The 23,401-nt window shown below is 44.1% G+C and overlaps 1 protein-coding gene across 1 annotated transcript; it reads right to left on the reverse strand.

Annotated features, from left to right (window-relative positions):
• Positions 1–3,796: 3,796 nt before the first annotated feature.
• On the reverse strand, positions 3,797–19,465 carry LOC125434908 (terminal nucleotidyltransferase 5B-like). The gene is made up of 2 exons (XM_048500761.1): positions 19,003–19,465; positions 3,797–8,587 (listed from the first exon to the last, which is right to left on the reverse strand). The coding sequence occupies exons 1-2, from the start codon at positions 19,195–19,197 to the stop codon at positions 7,568–7,570; spliced, it is 1,215 nt and encodes a 404-aa protein (XP_048356718.1). The 5' UTR covers positions 19,198–19,465; the 3' UTR covers positions 3,797–7,567.
• Between the last annotated feature and the right edge of the window lie 3,936 nt (positions 19,466–23,401).

Below are 23,401 nucleotides of genomic sequence, written 5' to 3' on the forward strand. Positions count from 1 at the left end.
TAGTTATGTGGAAATATTGATAGTGCTTACTAGAAAATTCTCCCTCAAAGAAAAGACCAAAGAAAGCGGCTAGACGGCTGTAAGGCAGGAGTCTGTGATCCGTAGATCCTTAGAAGAGAAAATCAAATTATGGTCTAAATGGGTTGCTAGAACAAGTGTGTTGTAACAGCAATGACAGACAAAAAAATTATAGGATAAAGAGCTTGACAGAAAGGGAACAGTTACTAGCAATCCAGGTACAATGTGCAGATTTATTTAACACAACCATACAGAATGCTCCTTGATGATGGTAAATCCTGACTTTTCCAATGAATGTTGTTGTAAACAGCCCAGTGGGCAAGATCTACCTCCAGACAGGTTAAGGGTAACCCATGCTAAATGGGAGAAGCTAGCTTTAGAGCTCAGATGCTCAGACTCTCTGTTCATCTTGTCCTTGAAACTGATGGTATTCAATAGTCTTTGCACAAACAGAAATGAAAAAAAAATACTCACAAAGCATAAACAATTGTATCCCCTCTATCTTTTCCACATGTGCAGGTCATAGTACAAGATGCTTGTTCTGATACAATTTCAAAACTAAATCATACAAACTGTCCATTGTACATTCCAGTGCTCCAGATACACACTATTATGTTATTGATAATTATGTTAAAACACCATGTGTGGTGCTGCTGTTGTACTACAGCTCACACAAGTGCTAATTTCTTCTACATTTCCTTTTAATGCAACACTGGATCCAACCCATTAGGTTGACATGCCTTTTTAAAAATCACAATCCGATGCAAGAGGGTGGGCAGCTGATGCTGGCAGCTCCTGTACCACCACTAAACTTTCTGCTAGTATTTTGTACTATATTCTGCACCACGTTTGCTCACTTTCACCACCCAAAAAACATCACAGCATTACAGAATACGTCAAGGCATAGACTTGATAGATTAATTATAACATTCACACCAAACCTCTGCCCCCAACTCTGCCTTCCCCCACACCTGGCAATCTTCACCATAAGAATTCCCTGCATGATTGCATTTCACATAGCTTAATTTAAGATGTGAGCTGTGATATTGAACTAAACATCTTGAAGGTGCCACTGCACTTTTATTTTATTATGCTATGACAAACTAACAAGGATACCCCTCCGCACTGCTGACAGACCAGCTAAAAGAATTCCCTTCTCAGTAGCCTACTATGCAGTCCCAAGCAGAGTTTTACATTTAAAATGGTTTAACTTCCAGTTACTCAGTATGGAAGTGAGGCTAAGATCAGCTCCAGGTGTCTACAAAAGTTCCCATCTTTACTACATAAAATCATTAGCAGGCCCAGGCATGTGCTAAGAAGTCCCAAAGGCAAAGCCTAAAGGAATAATTTGGGGTTCAATGTAAAACTCCTGGCATGTTTCAAAATGCATCCTCAAGGGAATTTTTTCCCTTTTAATTCTCCTTCTGGTAAATTGGAGGAGAGGCAACTTCCGTTTCCCAAAAGGAAAAGTAATGCATTAATGTTTTTTTAAAAAAATTCCCCTGAGGAAACATTTTGAAACATGTCAGGAATTTTAGAGTAGGCTTTTAATTGCACCTTTGGGCCTTCCGTTTGGGGTGTTCACTGCATCCTTTCTGTTGCACGTCTGCATAAGCAGCATGAAAACACGGTTAAATTCTTCATAGATCCTGGGGGCTTTCCAGGACAAATTATCAGCAGACCTCTTTGTGCTATGTTAGCCTGAATCCTCTCCTTTCATATTTTATTGTCCCTTGGGTACAAAGCAGCCCTGGGCCTGTTTCTTCATAGCTTCCTCCTCCCCACACCACTGCAGATACACCCCCTTATGCCTAAAGTTGCTAGCTCTGGGTTGGGAATACCCTGAGATTTTTGGGGTGGAGCCTCGGGAGGGCAGGATATCATCCCATACAGTCCATGCTCCAAAGCAGCTGTTTTCTACAGAGGAGCTAATCTTGGTCATCTGGAGATCAATTGTAATAGTAGGTGATCACCAGGTGCAACCTGGAGGTTGTCAGTGCTTCCTAGGCCCAGATTTGGCAGTAGATCTGAAAGAACTGCAGATCTCAGCTGTATGCTTTCCAGAGCTGCTGGCCTCTCAGGAAATGGGAAACTGGCTCAGAGAAAGCTGCCCCCAGATATCAAACTACAGTCTACAGCAATCTCCCAGTTCCTAATGGAAACTGTACTATTCGCTTGTGTTTAAGTTCTTCCTCTTCATTCAGTTACAAGACTGGCCTGCCAGTGCACTAGGCCATGGGTTTTGATAACTATCAAACGATAATGGCTCATGGTGATGCCACTACTGGCTATGATGTCGTGGTGGATTCTGCTGATAAAGAAACTGAGGCTCCTTCTGGCTGCAATTTGCTTGAATAATCAGTTGTTACCTGGCTTTTGTTAGTCCCGGCAGTTCATCAGTAAGACCTTATACCTGGCATTCTACTAGCATCCCATGTGAAACTACTGCCATACAGGAGTATTCCACAGGTCACCTCACCACATCAAACAGTGCTTTTCAAGCATGTACAGATTGAATGTCAAAGCTTGTTACCAGCAAAATGCAGCCACTATTCTATCCTGCAGTAAACAGGTTATCCAGGAGAGGAGGAACTACCCTGAAGAGTGGTTGGTAACATTTCCTAAAATATAAACCAGTTCAGTTCACGATTTTTGGGGGGTGGGAGCAGGGGGAGGTCAGAAGTCATACCAGATACAGAGTGATAGGAAACTGCTTCAGTTTTCTACCAAGGAGCTTGGGGTAGTATACACTGCTCCTCTGATTTAACCTCACAACTCCTCCAAGATAGGACAGGCTAAACAAGCACCAACTGGCCCAAGATTACTCAAAGTGAGCTCCATGGCTGAGCAAGATATAGCCCAGTTTATCTGCTAAGACCACAGCCACTGGCACCAAGAAAATACACATTCCCAAACATTTTGTTTTTTTAGGAATGGTTTCCAAGCGCTGATACTCGGACATTCTGAAATCCTATTTGTGGGAATTAAGCTTCACTTAATCCCCAACTGGATGACATATGTGCTTGTCTATGGTGAGCAAGCAAGCAGCTAGATGCTGAGAGATGAGATGTGTTTTGATTGGCTGTGTTAGAGAGGGCTGCATATTCCAGAACACAGCTATGAGAGGACTCTCACATCCAGCCTCTCACCATAGACAAGCCCATACGAACGGACCTTATACCATCTTGCAGCAGAATTGTCTCTTCTGATGGTCTGCCGGTCGGCAGGAATAGGAAGGGGTTTCTCAGCACCTTTTTTAAAGGGAAGGTCTGAGGATCAAACCGAAGACCTCATGTTGATGTATGCTAACTGCCCCTCCACCTGAATAAACATCTGCACAACAGCCGCTGCCAGGTCATTTTGATCCTGCAGCAAAACAAAACTGGAGCCAAAGTATTCAGCTGGCAGCTGGGTGAAGAATCAATTCTCCTGATGTGCTAACAAGTTGTGACATACGCAAAACAGGTATACCCACAACCTTAGAGCTCCTGGTTTCCCACAGGCTAGAAGCCAGTCAACTCCCTCTGAGGACAGCAAATCAGTACTAAACAATACATAAAGGAATTGCCGTTTAGTCCTCTCAATTTCCTCTGCCCATCCCTTCAGAAAAGCAGTTGTAAGTGGTGCCATCCCTCCAGGTAGAGTTTCTCCTCTTCACCCCTTGGCTTCTAGCTACAAAGAGATCAGGTATGTTTGGCACCTTGGTTGACCATCATGTGTATCATTTCGGTTTGGGAGATTCAGTGTAACCAAAAATAAAAAGAACAGACCCACCTTCTGAGAAAATAGATTTTTTTTTATTGGATATGAAACAAAGAACGCTTAAACATCAAGAGCTGCTTTCGGATTACAACCAGTGCTTTCCACTAGCATCCTTTTGTTTTGGCTTGATCTGCTCCAACAATGGAAAAGAGCCAGTCATGTCAGGTGACTGTTTTTGCTGCCGTGGCCAGATTCAAAGAGACAGCCAGCCAGGCTGTAATGGAGCAGGGTGGGAGAGACCAAGTAAGAGAAACGGCAGAGTGTTGAAACTGCAGCAGGAAAAGCACAATAATGGAAATCCTCCCATAAGGCTTTTCACTCCTACTTGGTTTCTTAGCAAAATTGGTTTCCCCCCTTAGACACAATATTATTTTGACAGCCACTGCTCCCCCACACCCACCCCGCTCCACCAAGTTTTCCCCAATCTTTTCAGACTATAGCAAAAGGAATCTGGAAAAAACTCAATACACTGTGTGTAAGGAAGAGGAAAAAACTGATGTAATGAAGCTGGAGCAAAAACCTCATGCTGAAAAGCCCATTCAGAGACAATCAGTGAGAGTGTAATTTTCAATGGCAATAAAGAACTAAGACAGGGCCACATTCAAAGCTGAGAGGTAGCCCCTCCAAGTACTCCCCCACCCACAATTCATAGCCTATATTAGACTAGTATTATCCTTGACACATGCTAGGTGTCTCAAGCCAATTTATAAAGTACTTATGGAAAGAGGCTAAGGTGAGAGAATACAGATTACACCACGAGCTCCTCAGCCAACATTGGCCAGGCTTGTCCCATAAATCCTCCATCCACATTCCATTTTCTTCATCCTCACCCATGAAAGTTGACAGCTGAGGGGAAATACCTACACCAAAAAGGTTTGGAAGAAGGAAGCTCAGGATTGTGTATTGTTCTTAACACTGAAGGCTGTGTGTTGGGCCTTAACTGTCTAAGCAGAAGTAATTTCAAATGGTTTCAATAAAAACAGGACAATCACATCTTGTAATAGGGCAGAAACTGCTTTCAATTTTAGTAAGTGGGTGAAGGGACAATGGGAATTTGTACTCATTACAGGAGCATGCCTACTGACTACCAATATTCCCTTTCTCTAAGAGGGCCATGCAGTGCTCTTTCCCAAGGGAAGATTGAAGCTGTGCTCCCATCTGCCTCTGTGTTGATGCCAACTGATACTACATAAGGTATCTACAGCCTCAGTTCTCTTTGCAACTGCAACCTCTCTTGATATGCCCTCTCTTCCTCACTATGTGAAGAATGGTCCTCAGCACTGGACAAACTCACAGCCTTTTTTTTGCCTCAAATCAACTGGTAGGGTACAAATGGCCCCAGAAGCTATGGCCTTCGTTGCCTTCTGTGATCAAAACAAAAAGAATAACCCAACAGATTTCAATACATTGTATTTATTTTATGGTGACAGATTCTAAAGAATCTAGCAAGTCTTGTCAGGCCTACCCCATGACAGGTGTGGTAGCAGCAGAACACAGCCAAACACAAGCCTGAAAGTGTTCCGCTCTTCAAACCTTAAAGATACCCCTCACACATACAAAGGAACAGCACAATCACAGCAAAAAAAAATGTTCAACACAGCTTCCATTTGTAGGAATTTCACCACACGCATACATACCCTACAAAAGTGCAACTTTTTAAATTCTTCCAGCAAGCCCTTGGTTACAGGGGAAATATTTTTTTTAAAAAAAAAAATTATAGTATTTACTTTTTACACTTTTTTTCCTGTCATTTAAGCTTCTCTCTCTCAAGAATTCAGCCAGAAGAGTTAAGTGCTGCTAGATATCTGTGCTACTTCGATTAGTGCAAACCCATTTTCCCCCTTAAAATGTGAACTACTGAAAAGCTGCCAAAGATACAGTATTGAAGAGCAGCTTTTTCAAGTGGAAAAGGAAAAAAAACCCTCATATAAGCCCCTGATATCAGGCACTGCAGTCACAATTTTCTCTGTGCATGGAAGAATTCACTGGTATGTAGAGAAGTGCCCCCCCCCCGCCCCTGCCAGCCCAAGAGCTATTTATATTGCAGAAGAACTCCCTATTTACACAGTTATTGGACCTCTTAGAAATGAGTGGCTCCTCCTCATCCAGGAAGGAGTGGAAGTGGCAACGCTGGAGCAGGTGTTATGTCAGTGTGGCCACAAGACTGAGAACGGTTTGGCCTTCGCCAACCCAGCTCACACTTGTGCAGGAAAAGAGGCAGAATTTTACCTACACGACAATCCAAGTATGATATTTTATTTGATTTTTTTCCAGACTGCCCCAAACATGGTACAACTTTACCGCACACAAACATTAGTAAATAAGCTGACCTTCAAGGATGTACCATGACACATTTTTAATGTAGACCTTCTATAGCAGGCACAACCAAAAAGCTGAGGCATTCGACCGCTTCAGCTTTCTAAAAAAAAAAGCACAGGAGCATTAACCTGAACCAACACTTTACACAGGAACTGTTCTGCCCTCCACACATCGGGAAAGGGATATGGTGTGATGGGTAGGTAGCCACTTTGAACCTCCTGTATTTATATGTGACATTAAAATCCTGTTGGACACAAGTCTGACTGGCTTTAACGGAGATCTTCCACACCCTTCCAGTTGCCAAAAATAGGGAAACTAGAATTTCTCTCCTCCCTAGTGTCTGCTAATCGAGGTCCATCACTAAGCTACATAAAATGCCATCTTACTCCAGTATGGAGCCAAGCAGCAGGACACAGGCAGCTAGTTGAAGGGAGAGCAGGGAAACAGGGTTATAAAGAACTGTCTGCAGTTTTTATAAGAGCTCCAGGGCTCTTTGCCCAAAGCTCAACCACAGCCAAAAAAAAAAAAAAACCAACCCCATTGAGAACACATCAGTGTGCTGGTGTCTCAGGTCAAGCTCGTTTCAGCCCAACAGCCTACCAATCAGTGGCTTTTTTTATTGCCGCACAATTCCCAACATTTTCCCCTTCTTCTCCAGGACATTTGCTTCCTGAAGTCAGATTTTTGGCACTGCACATTTAGTAGAGCAATACTTTGGAGGCAGCGTCCTCCTCTTCCTTTCAGCCTTTGTGAGGGTTTTGCATGACGTAAAAAAAAAATCTAAAACATCATGTCATGAGCCTCTGGCTCCCCACACTTTGACTGCTGATCAGCACGGCTGGCCCACTTCTAACAGCAAGCCAGGAGGCAGCAGCTGCTCTTTCAAGCCACTGCCTGCATCACTTCCCTTGACAGAAATGATCAGGTGACCCTGCCCTACCCCTACCCCCCCAAAAAAATTAGATATCCCAACTTGGAGTACCAAGAAGGAGCTCAGCCCCTACAAAAAAAAAAATCAAGGTTACAGCAAAATTCTTTTTTCTTGTTTTTTCTCTTTTCTTTTTTTGTTTTTGTGTTTTGTGTTTTTTTTTTTGGTTGCAGGCACTTGAATAGGATTTCTTTGGTCCTTTAAAAGGAATCAGCCACTCTGGCATCTCTTCAGAAATAGAGTCTGCACATCCCTTAACACTTGTACTAAAAAAAGAAAAAAATTCATCTTTCAAATCAGGTAGTGCAGCTCTATCTTTTAACCTAATCCTACTCACCCCATACATAACTCAAGCATTTTCTTACTGTAAACATCTCTGATAACTACTCATAACACTGCACAGTTTCCCCACAGTATACAGCAGACTGACTTCATTCTAATGTAGGAGCAAGAGTTCTGGTTATTGATTTTCTTCTCCAGGAAGAATGGCCATTACTCCTGCCACTCTCCCCAGAGTATTAAGAAGAACCATTGCAAAACTCAGCTGCAGGGGAGCCAAGTTGGGTAGGAGTGACTGCAAGGCATTAGAGGCTGCATGTGGGTTACATAGTAGTTGACATTTATTTCGCTGACGTAGGGTGCCGGCTGATAATAGCAAGTCACATTTGTGACGGTCGGGATTATGTTCTGCTCAGCCAAGACCCTGACCGCCAACATGGCAATGAGGTTCAGTGTCTGTCGCCTTTCATGTCCCATCAGGCACACTGTACTCTCATTCACCACTCTGTGTAGAGTCATCAGGCAGTCGTATCTCTTACTCTCCATCCCAACAAAGTGGCTCTGAAGGTATGATTCTAGCTTTCGCTGCTGTTCTCCGATGTCAGGAAAATCTATAAAAAACCTGGAGCACATGTATCTCTGTAGTGCTTTCATGTCAACCTCTGATTTGGGCTTAAATCCCCTCACAAGGAGGTTGCAGTACTTCAAAAGGCCACCACCTCTGATCTCCTCTGGATTCCTAGTGGCGATGATTCGGTTCTTCAGGTGGTCCATTGCCTCTTCAAAGTCCCCATACATGCTCTCCCCAGTGACTGTAGGGTGGAAGTTCTTGGACATTGGGTTCTCTGAACACTCCCCAAAGAGCAACAGTGAGTCCAATATGATCTGGAAGGAATCGACACTGAACTCAAACTGCCGTCGGAGAGAGTCTACAAATTTGAGTTCTACGTTCTTCCCACTGTTGTTTGACAATGAGATAAGGCTCCAGCGGTCCGTTTCGTTGCACACTTTCACCAGCTTCTGCACATAGGCCTCTTTCAGAGTCATGGGAGTGATCTTATCTTTGTTTACCCCTTCCGGGAGGAAGTCCAGGAGGCAATCCATTACGACATCTTTCACCAGCTGGAAGACATCCTCACTTTTCAGATCCACCCCGAAAATGAGATCCAGATCTTTGTATCCCAGACCACTGTTGTGATGCAGTACGTGGCTGGCTGCCGAGCCATTCAGTCTCACATTATGGACAGCAACACCCTTCTTTTCTAGACGGCTGCGGACCACCTGAAAACACAAGAAGAGGCATGCTGCTGTAAGTCTCGAACACTCTGGAGATGGGAGGCAACTCAAACAGGCAGTGGGAAGCATCTGGCTAGTAAGTTAAAGGCTGATTGTTTGTTTTCCCAACATGCTGACTGAGCCAACTTACAAGAGCAAGCCGCAACGCACAAACTGGAAGCTTTGCATGTTACCTTGTTAATGGGATCCAAGGCCTACGTAAACCCTATCGGAAGATGTAGTTACGAGCTGGAGGTCTATTTACCATTTTCCATCCTAAGGCAGCAGCTACCTGGACAGGTTTAATGCAAGAACTGTCCGTCCTCCTGCAGTTTTTAGCCTTATTTGACCAGGGTTCCAGAAAGTTCCTGGCCTAAGTGCAGAAGGGCAAGATGAAGAGGCAAGGGAGGAAGTTCCAACCTAGATGTGTTAGCCAGTGTATAGAAAGGCTAAACACACTAGCTATATTAGTTTTGTCTGTTCCTTAGCTGTTCTTGCCAAGGCTCAAGGACAAACCGGATCCCAGGGCAGACAAAGACCTTGCAATTCATATGCAGAGCTCTATGCTACTGGGATGTGCAGCCTCAGGCACTGGCTGACCAGCCAGCCAAACTACAGCTGCCCTTTGCAGTCTCCCTCTGATTTAAGTGCTACTTGTGAGAACTAACCTGAACTAAAGCTATATAGGTCATAATATGCCACAGGACCAAAGCACACCTAAGAAGTTGTCTGTGCTTCAGTACTAGGTATGCTTTGAGAAGCAGATGGCTTTTCCCACAATTTCATGCCAGACAAAGTGTTTAGAAGGGAATGTAACATATAAAACCACACTCATTGCCATCTTCTGGACAAAGTGAGACTGAAGTGTCAGACAATTATCTTCTCCAAGACACCCTCCCTCCAATGTCTCAAGAAGCTATCTATATAATGAAGGAATAAAATACTGGCTCAGGCAGTACACCAGACAAAACAGATGTGATCCATGCTAAAGAATTCAGCATAAGATCTTGAGGGAGGGAAGTGTGTGCCAACAAGCATCTAGGTATGTTAGAAAAAGGTGTTAAAACATTTTAGAGACCAGTTCTTGCACTGTAGAGCCAACAACCTTCAAATTCCTGGATAAGGTGGTCCTTGAAAGTGCTCAGGACTGAATTGTTATTCCCAAAGAAGGATGAGATTTTGATAGCTGTGTGAAAGGAAACAATTCAACAGATACAGTTTCTACAACTTTGAAAGTTCTGCCTGCCAGTTATCTAACAGATTTATCACTAGAAATGTAAAGGCTCAGAAAAACTCCCCCCAAGACTTTCACACTCAAACCTTGTTTTAAGAAGCCTTTTACTTGTTTTAAAAATAGAAAGCTTTTCATGTATAACACAAAAATGTCTGAAGGCTTTCAATCTTTCCAGTGGAAATATTGGAAAAGTCTGAGTTCAGTATTTTCATTGTTATATTCTTTGGCTCAATAGCCAAGCATGTTGACTGTCCTACGTATGGTGCCTCTTAGAGAATTTACGTCTAATTAATACAATATCTTTTGTTTACCATTTTCTGGCTTTAACGTTTATTTTTTATTCTCTCTGCTACAAAAATATTAAAGATACGTGTGCTGTGGTAGCATAAGTATACAGCAGATTACAACTCTCAAGTATTGGGTATACCTGCAATTTCACATAGAAAATAAAATTTATACTTTTAAATTCCATAACAATGCCAAATAGTACAATTTGATATGCTAAATTATAAATTATTAATTTAATGCAGTTAAATCAAAGAAGTCTAGTTCTTACAGGAAAGTACTGCAGACATTTTGGTTCTTCAAAGATCTAATTTTTTTCTGAAAAGGGTTTTCTCTTTGGGTTTTCAAAATTTCTGGAAATGTGATGGTTCTATTCATCACCAAGTGTTGTAGAGTACTGGTCAGTATACAAGTACTTCAGCCCTAACCTACTCAAGTTGGTTAATTTGGTATGGAAGTCGTACACCAAGTATTACAAAACTCCCTTTTCAGGTTACTTGAGGCAATCTCTGTATTTAGGGCTGATTTACATTTATCTGGCCAAATAATCTCCCTTTATTTACAGAAAACTGCCAAAGAAGCCCCATGATTCAGTGGTAGAACATCTGCTTGGAACACAAAAGGTCCCAGGTTCAATTCCTGACATCTCTAGTCAAAAAGGATCAGGTAGAAGGTGATGTGAAAAACCTATCTGGGGCTCTGAAGAGCTGCTGCCAACCAGAGCAGACATACTGATCTTGATGGTCTGATTCAGGACATGGCAGCTCCAAGTGTGTTCATATGAGTGCTCCTATTATTAGCAGCATAAGAAAAGGTGAAATAGCTTCTCTCCAAGAATGTTTGTCCATTACTGGTACCATAAAATCACAAAACAGGAAAGATGCAATCATGTTGAACCTAGCCTTTCAATTCAGATGGGCTGGTTCCATGGTAGGACAATCCCAAGGGCCTCTGAAATATCTACTTTGATGCAGTTGAGTCTATTCTGTTCTCATTATCAGAGCTGGGGACTCCTCTGCCAAGGTGCTATCAGAAGCCCTAACCTATGCACATGCACACTGTTAAAACTATGTCTAAAGGGGCAAGTGTTAACACTGTTGTATCCATCACATGACATGTGTGTTACTTCCAGCAGCGAAAGGCAATTAATTTCTTCATGTTAATCACAGAAAGGTGGGAAAGCATAGAGCAGCAATGTCTCCATTTAGAATATCTCGAAAAGGCTATTTGATAGGCTGTAGTTACCCTATGGAAAAGCCATAGGAACCTACTGAACAGAGAAAGGTAGGCTCTACAGGTATAGCAAGACATTGCATTTAAAGGTCACTGGTTTAAAAGCAAGGAGTTGGGCAAGGGCCCTGGCCTCCAATGTCTCCCCAGTCAACAGAAGATTTAACCGATAGCATATTAGGTTAATCAGATGTCAGTGTATTAATATACACGTATTCTGGACAACTTGCTGCAGTTGTAGCAAGAGACTAAATATAACTGCCCCTCCTTTCCATTACCTGCAGTTTCAGGAAAGCAGAAGCACACCAAGCTCTAACTGAGCTGACTAAATCCTTATTACTCATGGGCACGTGTCCAGGAACTTTGTCACATGGTTTATTCATATGACCAGCTTGAAAATGCATTGTCAACACCCAACTTCTAGGCACAAATATTCCCGAGCATACTATAGCCAGCACAAGAGGAACATTTTTTCATTATTCAGTCAATGCAGAAAGAAAGCAGCTCTCTGCACCAAAGCAGCAAAGTATACCAGCAAAGCAGAAAGGTTTCCCCTCTGCATCCCCTCTGCCTGGGGTTTCAGGAAAAGGAGGTTTGCTTTTCAGTATATGCTGCATCAGCACATGGATGAATAGTGTGTGGGGAAGAGAGGGATGCTATGCACTCATTGCTTGGATGCCTCAACTATCCATGTCACATTCATGCCAGTGCTACAGCTTTGGCTGAAACAGGGCAACTGAGCAACTCATTTGAGTTTGAGAAAACTCAGTTCCCTATTCAACAAACACCCTGGGGCCAAACTAATTACTATTCATTGGTGGGGCCTCTAGTAGAGCCCTCTGGTTCCAATATGAATATGCCATCCCTTTGCGCCTTGCCTAGCAAAATTTCTTCACCAGCATTGTTCCTGCCTGCAACTGCCAGGTGCTCATCTGCACCCTACTAGACCACATGCTGCTGCTTGCCCTCCATAGCCATCTGGCAGGGGAAAAAATGCTTACCTCCAACTATCCTGCCAGCCAAGTACACTCCACTAACCACAGACCATCCTTCACCCCTCCTTCCTGCCTTCAAATGCCAGTTTAGTAATCTGTGAAGCATATAAGGTTAACTGCCTCAAGCAACCTTCTGGCAAGATGGCACAAAGTTCCCCAAAATGGATATTATGGCCTGCGTTGGGAACCTGGAAAAAGTTCTTATGGTTTGGCTGTTGTGGGTTTTCCAGGCTGTGTGGCTGTGGTCTGGTAGTTTTTGCTTCTAACATTTCACCCACATCTGCGGCTGGCATCTTCAGAGGCTTTCACAGTAAGATGCGTTTCTCTCCTTGACACAGTTTGCTATCGGGTTTGCTAGCCCCTTTCTCTCTGATTATGCATGTACAGAGCCGGATGTTGGTACAAGCAGCTTGTCCAACTCTGCCAAGCTCCATGCAAGCAAAAATGCCCTGTGAAGTTCCTCAGTTGTCTGGTGGCAGAAAGTTGGAACTTTTAACACATGTTACCAGCATGGTCTTAATATCCCATGCCTTCCTGTGACAGATGGACTCTTCCTATATAATTTCTGTCTTTCCACAGAATGTTGAGTTCCAGAATCTAGTAAGTTGGACATAAAGCATGGAGAATTACCATACATGTTCTACTCTAGAGAAGACCTGTCCACAAAATAATAGTCTCCATAACCAAATGGCAGCATTTTACTTTAATTCAAAATTTGCAGAATGTAATAAAAGATAGTTCTACACTTATTTTGACAAGCAATATTTTCTGCTTAGTATAATTTCACTAAATTCTGATCCAAAGGTTGCAATTAGTAAAAAATCTGGTATTTACACATCACCCTTTTATATTCAATTTATAAACGAGAACAGAGGCTCCCCAGAAATACCTTCAACTCCTTGCAACTGCAGTTGTGAAAGGCAGCCAGCTGTTTTTGGATGTTTTCTTAATTAGAATCCAATATGCCTTATTTTATATTAGTGACTCAACACAGAAGAATGAAGCCGCCTCCCATACAAAATGAATATGCAGCAGCTTACTGGCACAGCATTAGTGCCTACTAAGCAGACTGGCTGCTACCTAATGGACAAACAAATCCCTAGTAATTTGTAGCAGTGACAACATACATCACAGTAGGCTATTTCAGAGCAAGTGGACAGCACTAGAGGTAATCTTCCATCTCCCCCAGCTTTACTGGAGAGCTGGGCAAAAAAGGACAGCTGAATACTTTACCTACCCAAAAAGGTTATGTGAAATATTATAGCAGTATTTTGCCATTGCACTGGATCCAGATTAAATTGACAATTTCTACTAATTCCCCCATTCTACTGGACAGCCTCTTCCTATCAACCTGTACAGTCCCCTGTTCCCCAGGAGTAACAGGGCTGCAATGGAACGAGGAAGAGGTAGGCTAGTTCCATTCTAACACTGGAAAACTTTCTCCAGATTCAGCCAGTATTTTTTGCAGGAAGGAGGTAAGTTATTGCACAGCAAATGCGTTCCCTATTTCCCTCATTGTGAAGTGTCTCTGAGTATTCCTAATTCATACAAGTAGACCAAAAAAACCTCTTTTAAAGAGAAGAGAGTTTGGATTTATACCCCTCTCCTGTAAGGAGCTAACAAACTCCTTTTCTTTCGTTTCCCTACTACAAACACCTTGTGAGGTTGGTGGGGCTAGACTGTCTAGTCCAAGGTCACCCAGCAGGAATGTAATAGTGGGAAAATGAATCTGGTTCACCAGATAAGATTCTGCCCTTCATGGGGAGGACTGTGGAATCAAGCAAACTTTTGCACTGCTTGTAGTTTATACATAAGCTTATGGGGAGCGGGGGGTACATGGAAATGGACAGTCTATTTTTCACCACCACCACCCAACTGGCTTCTGCAGTAGACACAAGATTCAAGTTGAGAAGACTGTGTCTAAACCTAAGCACAGCGGGGTGCACTTCCGCAGTTTTGGGCCAAAGAAGGTGTCATGAGTTAACAAAGAAGGGGATACTTCGTCAGCCAGGATGTTTTGCTTAACATATCCAGCCCCTTAGGGAATGCCAAAACTTGCTCACCAGCCTGGTGACTTTTTAGTTGGCTTTAATGAGGACCATTCTACTGGTGTGCCTTAATTTTTTAGGGATCAGTATAGCTGCATACAGTCTGTGTGCTCCAATTATGGACATCCATATGCACTCATGCCAAAGAATAGTCAGAGTACTACTTAATTGTGAACAAGCTAGTATGTAAGCTTTACTTCTAACTGACTGGCCCTGTTTGAGCAGGAAGCAGGAATATAGTCAGACTTCATGAGCTGGAGACTGAGCTACGTTGTGTGGCTGCAGTTACAAGCTTCAGCCTCAAACCTAGCCTTATTGTGCTATTCTCAGAAATCCAAACTGGAATTAAACAATTACTACCAATTCACCGTGACAGAAATGTGGTCCAGAAGTAATGGCTTCTATTTATCTCTCTTCACCAGCAAAATGCGACAATGACCAGTGAGAAGGACCAACAAGAATTCCAAGCAAGGGTACTGGAATTGTCAAAACTGAGCCTTCAGTCAATCTCCAACAGCTGTTGCTATAAATGAGGTTTATATCTATAAGTACACAACACAGCCTAGCATACTGCCAGCCACAGATGCAGGAGAAATGTCAGGAGAAAATACTACTGGAACACGGCCATACAACCCAGAAAACCCACAACATTCTACAATTTTTTTGAATACTGAAACACATTTCAAATGGGGCTGTGGTGACAAGGGACAGGTTAACCATACTCCACCCAAAAGAAAGCATAACCTAACATGGTAGCATACTGTAGGTTGTAAGATGCAACAAGGAAAAAGTACAATTCAGAGGCTTATTAGGTGCAATGAGAGAAGGAGAGACAGGTACTCACTGTACTGTCTTCCATCCAACCACTTGTAGGTAACAGCACCATTTCTATCAGTAGGAGAACAGATGGGGCACTGCAGTTATTTTAATGTTTAAAAAATGCTGAGCAGGCTCTTTGGAAATGCGGAACTTTACTCTCAGTTAATCCTCTTTGTTGCTTTATCGCAGGTATCCTTTCATATGTATTTTGCAGTCTCTTGGGCCAAGGGCTTAAGTCAGCAACTATAATATTCAGAATCAAGTGTAAAAAGGCATCCCATTTTTATCCTGTCCTTCCTTCAGGCTGGTAAGAGCAGAATACCTGGTTCTCCATAACAATTTTATTTTGGCCAAGCTGGAAGTTAATTAGAGAATCTGGCCCAAACTCATCCAGGAAGTTCAGTTCAAAAATGGCGTCCTGACCTCAGTTCCACACTAACTACTGCCCATTCCTATCATTCCCATCAACCAAAGCCTTCTCACACACATCAGGAGCCTAACAACACAAACCCAGTATGAGAAGACGTGCTTGGGTTTCTTCATCCAGTTTCATAGCTATTGCTAAACTGACATTCACTTCCAGCGAGAGAATTCCTGAGCCCCAAATGGCACACAGCCAAGGCCAAGAGACTCAATATCACCACCTCAGCAGATTTATTTTCTGCTAGCAGATTCCAAGCTCCATATAAGCCAACAGCAGAGTGCCAAGCAAAGGAGTCAGCCAGCATGCAAGCTCATCAGGACAGAGTCCAATACTCCTGGCACACACTGCTTTGGAAAGGGAAGAGTCAGTGGTAGCAAAAAGTCTAGAGTGACCTTGTTTCCCTGGTCAAGACAGCCACCAACCCACTGACAGAGGTCAATGCTGCACTACAGGAATAAATCATGCACAGGGTTGCTAATGTCTGTGGCTCTTGCTCCAACATGTTCCATGGGAGGCAGAATGCAAGTTGACTTCAGAAAGGGAAACACCCTTGGCAGATACCAAGTCATTTATCCCAGTTTCCTCCCTCTACTTTGAAGCAGGAGCTGTTCAAACACGGCTCAGCAAAAGACATCTCTGCCAAACTGTGATTTCGGTTCCATACTCTTAATCTTTATTTCTGCGGTTGACACCTCCCTTTACATGAAACACTGCCTTCAATGTCATCATGCTTAAGCATTCATTCAGGAAAGCCTGCCAAGGAAATCTGGTGCTGTGAGAGGAACCTTATAGGAACCATACCACACCAGAGACCATGTATATCCAGAATAATCTTCCTCTAGTGATATTGACCCTGACTACCTTTCTGCCCCAAAATGTGCTTCATGAGAAAGCAGACCTTGGGCCTGACAAAGATAATTCCCTACCCCCCAATCCCTCATCAAGAATCTCCAGTGTTCTGATACCTGCCCCCAGTCTTAGGTCAACAACTGCATGCACTACCAAGAACCTGGACTGCAACAGCAAATTAATTACCACTAGCTCCAGTTGCCTGCCTCTACGTGGGGAACGATTTCTCCTTCTACAGTGGGTGGACCTGAGTGTCACGACAGTGTATCCAAAATCCTTCTCTACATCACAGGCCAGAAAAGAGTGTTTCTAGACAGACCCCTCACCCTCTCATTTCTCTGCCACTTCTCCACCAGATTCACCAAAGCTCCAGGTCGTCCAGTCACACTCTTCTGTCCACACTTTTGGGGCAACTTGCCATTCCATTGCTACAGCTTGTATGCATTCAACATCTATTCATTTTGAACATTTTTTCAGACAAACCATCTATATGGTGATGGCCCCCCCCCCCATGTGAGCAAAGACTTAACAAGCTCAGTTAGAGAGCACTTGCAACCTTCTCTCATTAGGATGTGGGATGTAAATATTACCCCCTTCCCTTTCGCTCCCAATTGGCATGCAACATGGATTGCGTGTGAACCATCTCTTTACCCAGAGAACAGTCCTCATTCTCCCCTGCATTCCAAATTTCTGTTACTGCTGCTTACAGTCATCAAGCTACTTGTCAGAGCTACTAGCCCTGGTACTACCACAGTCCAGAAAGAACAGTCACCGGACAGATTATAACCCCAAGTGCAGATGAAGACACTGTTCACAACATCTTGTGTCAGACAGCTCTTTCCCGCAGCTCTTCTTCTCTCTTCCAGTGCCAGGGCTGCCCTCAGTTTACAAGCTCAGTGGGGGGCCCCCTTGAACAGCTTTGCCTAACTCTTTCCAGCCCTCTCTTGTCCCCTACTAACATCACCAGAGGCATTCCCCTCCACATTTATGTTCCCTGAAGTCAATGAAAGCCTTTTTCAACTATCTCAAGAACTCACACAAACAGCAGCTTGGTGAAAGTGGGTTTGGACTGGGGTAGAACAATGTACACAACAAGGCTTAACTAAGTGCTCAAAAGGTAGCCTTAGGAAAGTCATTATTCTTAGCCCACCTTCCCAGAAGAATCTGGGCAGGATGGCTTCTCATAGGATTGTAGTGACGATTACAGGAGTCATGAGGATGAAGCACTCTGAATTTGTCCTCCACCCAAAAAAATGTCTTCTCCATCAGAAAACTACATACACCCAAGGCTGTAGTGGCATTCACTGGCCACCAGACCATGAACCAAGAAATCCTTGCATCAGATGCCATCTCAGCCATCAACTCCAGCTCCACCTGCAATGTGGAGATGAAGTGGATTCAAAAAGGGTGAGTGGAAGGGCTCCCAAAGTAACAGGAAACATTTTGCGTGCTCCAATTGTTACTGAACTAGTAGCAGTACTTTACACATACTTGGGAAGAGTCACAGCAGTGTTTGCAGTAGAAAAGTTCACTTTGATCTAACTGCCTGGCTAGTACTTCATAGGAGTCCCTCATATCTCAGCCTAGCTGCTGAAACCATGGGAGTTGCTCAGGATAATCGACTTGCTTACTCCGCACACATGCCACACAATAATATGGGGTAAGATCAAAGCTGTTAATTGGTCAGAAAGGCTAAGTTTATAACAGCTTTAGTAATTATAGAAACTTGCGCACGCCAGATGACTGAGGCAAGAACTATGCAACGCAAGGCTGTACTCTTATGTCAGGAATTTGGGAGTAACACCCACTTAACTCAATGAGACTTACACATGAATAGAGATGTACAAAATCCACACACCCTGCCCACTTCCTCCAGAGGCGTGGCCCTTACTTTTGACAGGCATTGTAGACCCTTCCTGGGCATCTCTCCCCTTAGAAGTCCTACAGTGTTTAAAGTGGGTTGTACCCCAGCCCCAAGCATGCACACGCCTAGAGCTATTTTTTTTACTGGTGAAGCTCAGTGTTGCTTTTTAGAAATCATTTCTAAAAAGCATACCTTAACACAGGGAGGTGGGATGCTCTTGTTAGTAAAGAGTTAGTATGCAGAATCACAACCCAATTAATAATCCAGGCTGGTGGCTAGCAAGTCTATAGGAAGGAATACTGACCAACTGAGTTATTGTTCCACATACTAGCTCTGCTTAGGTCCAAGTAGCCTCAGAAAGACAAAGCTGCAGGGTGGAACATCACTCTACTTAACCACTAGACCTCCCCACAGACTTACTCAAAGCCAAGCCAAGTCCACCGACAGCACCACAGCCCAATCCATCGTTTCTTCTGAATATCTAGAGAGGCACAGCAACGAACTAGGATGGGGTTCCCCAGACTTTGCTAAGTTTTCAAGTAAATGGTGCGGGAGGGAGAATTCACCCGCGGAACCTCAACCCACTAGGAGGAGATTTGCAATGTGTGTGTGAGTTGGGGGGAGATAATAATGTCCAGCCTCCACCCTCTTCCGTGGGAGATCCATCACGCACCTGCACTATCCTGCGCGGTCGCACGGACAGAGTCGGAAAGTTGCCCCGGCCGTGGATGGGCACAGCCTCTTCGAGGATCTGGTCCAGCCGCTGCACCTGCTGCCAGCTGAGGACGCTGAAGCGCCCGTCGTCACTGCTACTATGGGGCGGCTGCCCGGAGTTTGCAGCGACCACCGCTGACTCGGTCGAGTGCATGATGAAGCAGTCTCCCTGAGAACAGAGAGACGCTGACAGGCGGGCGGAAAAGAAAGGCGGGCTGGCACCAGCCGGCTGGATGCAAGAATGATAACTTTTTGGGGGGAAAATGAAATGAAAATTCCAAAAGGGAGGAGAGGAATCAAGAGAAGGCGATCAGGCAGGGGAAGGCTGGCAAAGAGCAGGCGCGGCTGGACCGAACCGCTTTCCTCTTTTTTTTTTTTTTTTGCCTTGCCTTTCCAACCCTCCCCTCCAAGCCCGACCGCAAGCCACACTGCAGAAGCCGCCGCCGGCGCACGCGACTTATATAGGCTCTCCACGGCACGCCGCCATTGGCTCTGCTCAAGCCGCCAATCAACAGGCTCGCTGGTGAAAGGCTCCGAGAGTGTTCTGAAGGGCCCGAATCGGCTCCGCCCACTTTGTCCAATGGGCGGCGGGGCGGGGGGGGGAGCGAAAGACTGGAAACTAAAGCCCCTGGAAAAGAAGGCGAGGGGAATCTCGTCGTTTGGGACGTCATAGGGGAGTCCTGCCTGTGATTGGTCGATGGGGAGGAGGCTGGTTTTAAAGAGACAGTCGCCAGAAAGCTCAGGCAGTAAAACGGAGCTGAGAAGCTGATAGGTGGGGGGAGAGTGGGGGCTCGCTTGGAAATTGTAGCCCTGAGTCGGACCTGAAAGCCCAGATGAACAAGTCTGTGATTAGTAAAGAGGAGGGGATGAAATAAAGATACTCTGCGTATACTTAGAGGCACTCTTGCCTTCCTAACCGAGAAGGTGCTAGTGGCACTTAAAAGGCTTAGGTTTTATATCAGCTCAAGATTTCCTGGGAAAGAGCGCTCGACAAAGCGAGGTCGACTCCAGGCAAACATGTGGTGGGATAAACTCTTGCAAGCCTTTAAGGCGTTGCAAGGCTTGTGCTTATTATTTTTTTCTCTGCAACAGACTGACATGGCTGCTTCCTTGCAACTGTTACCTTTTGCTTTTTGGATCGTGGTTGAGTTCTGCAACAGGGAGTGAGTGTGGAGAGGACAATAAGACACCCTGGCCTTTCTGGAGGTTGGATTTGAGGTTTGTAAGAGGTGCGTTGATTTGTTTAAAGTATTTATTGGCCTCCCCTCTAAAAAGGAAAGAGATTTGGGGAGAGGGGCATGCTCAGTACCAGAGCATCTGCTTGGTAGGCGAAAAGTCCTAGATTCAGTCCCTAGCATCGCCAGTTAAAAGAACCAGGCAGAAGGTGATATTAAAGACCCTGACCAGCTGCTGCTAGCCAGAGCGGACAATTCCTAACTCTGGATTGGAGGAGGGGTCACCTAAGCAGGCAGAAGTTTTAGAAGTTGAAATCTACTTTTGATCTGCATCCAGACATTTCACCTTGATGCTGTGACCAGTGTGGGACCCATTCCCCAAAACTCCCACGTCAGGGGTCTCTAGCACAGGCCTGTTGACTATCATCCACATCCAAAGTTATGTTTGCAGTGGTCTCACAAGTACCAGAGGAGCTCCACACCTCAGGAAGCCCTTGAAATGCTCAGTATCGTTAGGATGTAATTCATAAAAGGTTGAAAAAGGACAAAGAGGAGGCCTTGGAGTTAATTAAGCAGCATTTAGGGGTGTGAACATAGACAAGGCTTGTTCATTCTGTGGAAAAACTTGTGTGAGCAAGTTTTTTAGTTGGGTGATTTATTTGTAAAACAATATGGTGAAACCTTCCTCATTTGTTCCTTGGTTGTAAACATCCCATCGCTCCCAGTCCAGGAAGTGTCGTTTGTAGTTTCAATTATTGTCATAATAACACTTCATTTAAGTGGAATGTGGAAAATACATTGCAGGACATTGTGTATCTTTGTCACTTGCACATAGCCTCAAAACCCTTCACATTGTTCCAACTCTGTCTATTTGTTCTGTTACCTCCTCCCTGTGTATTGATAAGTCCATAGGCTACAGCACAGGCATTATGGATAACGGTATATGGGATCTTTTTGATGTATCTCTTTGTTTTACCATACATGCATAAGATATGCACTTTGGGAGGTACAGCAGACAGCATATGCCCAGAGGAAAATTCTGGACTCCAAAGTGTATCACCATCAGACAACACACAGGTCTCTCAGGGCCTTCCATTACAGTTTTTATGACCCCGCCCCATGTATAACTTGAGTCTGGCCAAGCAGATGTGTCCTGGGAGTTCTTTGCTGAAACAGATTTGAATAAAGGCCACAGGGAGAGGAGATTTAGGTCTACCCCTTTGAGCCATTTCCTGATCTAAAATAGTCCAACTAGGACCCATGATTTTTCCCTTGGAGAAAACATACATGAACCTCATTGGAATACTCATGTGGCTCTCTGGGGCTGTTTCAGATCAGGAAAAGGGTAGGAGTTTAAGTACATACCACAGCCCAATATAATCCCCCCCCCCACTCCAATTTCATAAATGACCTGGAAGTACTGGAAGTAGGGGTGGGTAGCGTGGTGGCCAAGTTTGCAGATGATACCAAATTATGTAGGGTGGTGAGAACCACAAAGGATTGCAAAGAGCTCCAAGCGGACCTTAATAAATTAGGTGAGTGGGCTAAGAAATGGCAAATGCAGTTCAATGTAGCAAAATGCAAAGTGATGCACATAGGGGCAAAAAATCCAAACTTCACACACACGCTACAAGGGTCAGTGCTATCAGTCACAGACCAGGAAAGGGATTTGGGCATCTTAGTTGATAGTTCCATGGGAATGTCAACTCAATGCATGGTAGCTGTGAAAAAGGCAAGCTCTATGCTGGGGATAATTAGGAAAGAAGTTGATAATAAAACTGCAAGGATTCTCATGCCCTTATATAAAGCAGTGGTGCGACCGCACTTGGAGTACTGTGTTCAGTTCTGGTCGCCACATCTCAAAAAGGATATCGAAGAGATAGAAAAAGTGCAGAGAAGGGCAACGAGGATGATTGAAGGATTGGAGCACCTTCCTTATGAGGAGAGGCTGCAGCGTTTGGGACTCTTTAGTTTGGAGAGGAGACGTCTGAGGGGGGATAGTATTGAAGTCTATAAAATTGTGCATGGGGTAGAAAATGTTGACAGAGAGAATTTTTTTCTCCCTTTCTCACAATACTAGAACCAGGGGGCATTCATTGAAAATGCTGTGGGGAAGAATTAGGACTAATAAAAGGAAACACTTCTTCACACAACATGTGGTTGGTTTTTGGAATATGCTGCCACAGGAGGTGGTGATGGCCTGGATAGCTTTAAAAAGGGCTTGGACAGATTTATGGAGGAGAAGTCGATCTATGGGTACCAATCTTGATCCTCCTTGATCTGAGATTGCAAATGCCTTAGCAGACCAGGTGCTCAGGAGCAGCAGCAGCAGAAGGCCATTGCTTTCACATCCTGCATGTGAGCTCCCAAAGGCACCTGGTGGGCCACTGCAAGTAGCAGAGTGCTGGACTAGATGGACTCTGGTCTGATCCAGCAGGCTAGTTCTTATGTTCTAAATGCTTGAGAACGTAATTCTCAGCAAGAAATTTTCCTTTTGCATGCCTGTTTGACAGGATTCTATGTGGACCTAGGGCAGGCCTGTAAATAGTGTAACATGCAAAGCCTGCCTCGGGGACAGGGCGGTATAAAAATCGAAATAATAAATAAATAAATAAATAAATAAAAGTATTTACCGCTATAACACTGCCTCTCATAAAGGAAACAAGACATCCAAGTATGAGCTCCCCTTCTGGGAATACTGACTGATCAATTGTTTCTGAATATCAACAAGCAATCAGTTTAGTATGGTGTTCCAGAATCTGCAACACCATAAATGCCAGTCCTGAACACTTCCTATTTTTCCTCTACATTTCCTCAAAGGGGAGGCCCAAAGCAGCGTTTGAAACCCACTTAAACAGAAACAATACAAGTATAACACACCATATAATGAAAATGGTCATGGGCCCATGGGTCAAGACATCTTTCACTCTTGCTAAGACTCGTGTCTCTGGCTAATGGCCATGCCTAGGTTTAAATACCTGCTAAAGGAAGAGAAACATAAGCTCTTTCCAGCGCTCATTAGTTGCAAGAGATGTTCCCAAGATTCCCCTCCCTGCTACAAGAGCTTCTAGCCATTCCCAAGTTTAAATACCTGCAACAGGAGAGGAAGCAGAAGCGTAGCTCAGATCTCATTAGCTGCAAGAGATGTTTCCAAGAGTCCCATCCTGCTAGCAGACCCTCTAG

The sequence above is a fragment of the Sphaerodactylus townsendi genome, linkage group LG06 (assembly GCF_021028975.2).
Source record: "Sphaerodactylus townsendi isolate TG3544 linkage group LG06, MPM_Stown_v2.3, whole genome shotgun sequence".
Lineage (NCBI taxonomy): Eukaryota > Metazoa > Chordata > Lepidosauria > Squamata > Sphaerodactylidae > Sphaerodactylus > Sphaerodactylus townsendi.

Bases quoted from the DNA above. Each gene is read 5' to 3' on its own strand.
- LOC125434908 (XM_048500761.1), bottom strand. From the start codon at position 19,197: ATGCACTCGACCGAGTCAGCGGTGGTCGCTGCAAACTCCGGGCAGCCG. The intron at 8,588-19,002 runs GTGCGTGATGGA...TTGTGTTTTCAG, and splicing joins GACCGCGCAGGATAGTGCAG to GTGGTCCGCAGCCGTCTAGA.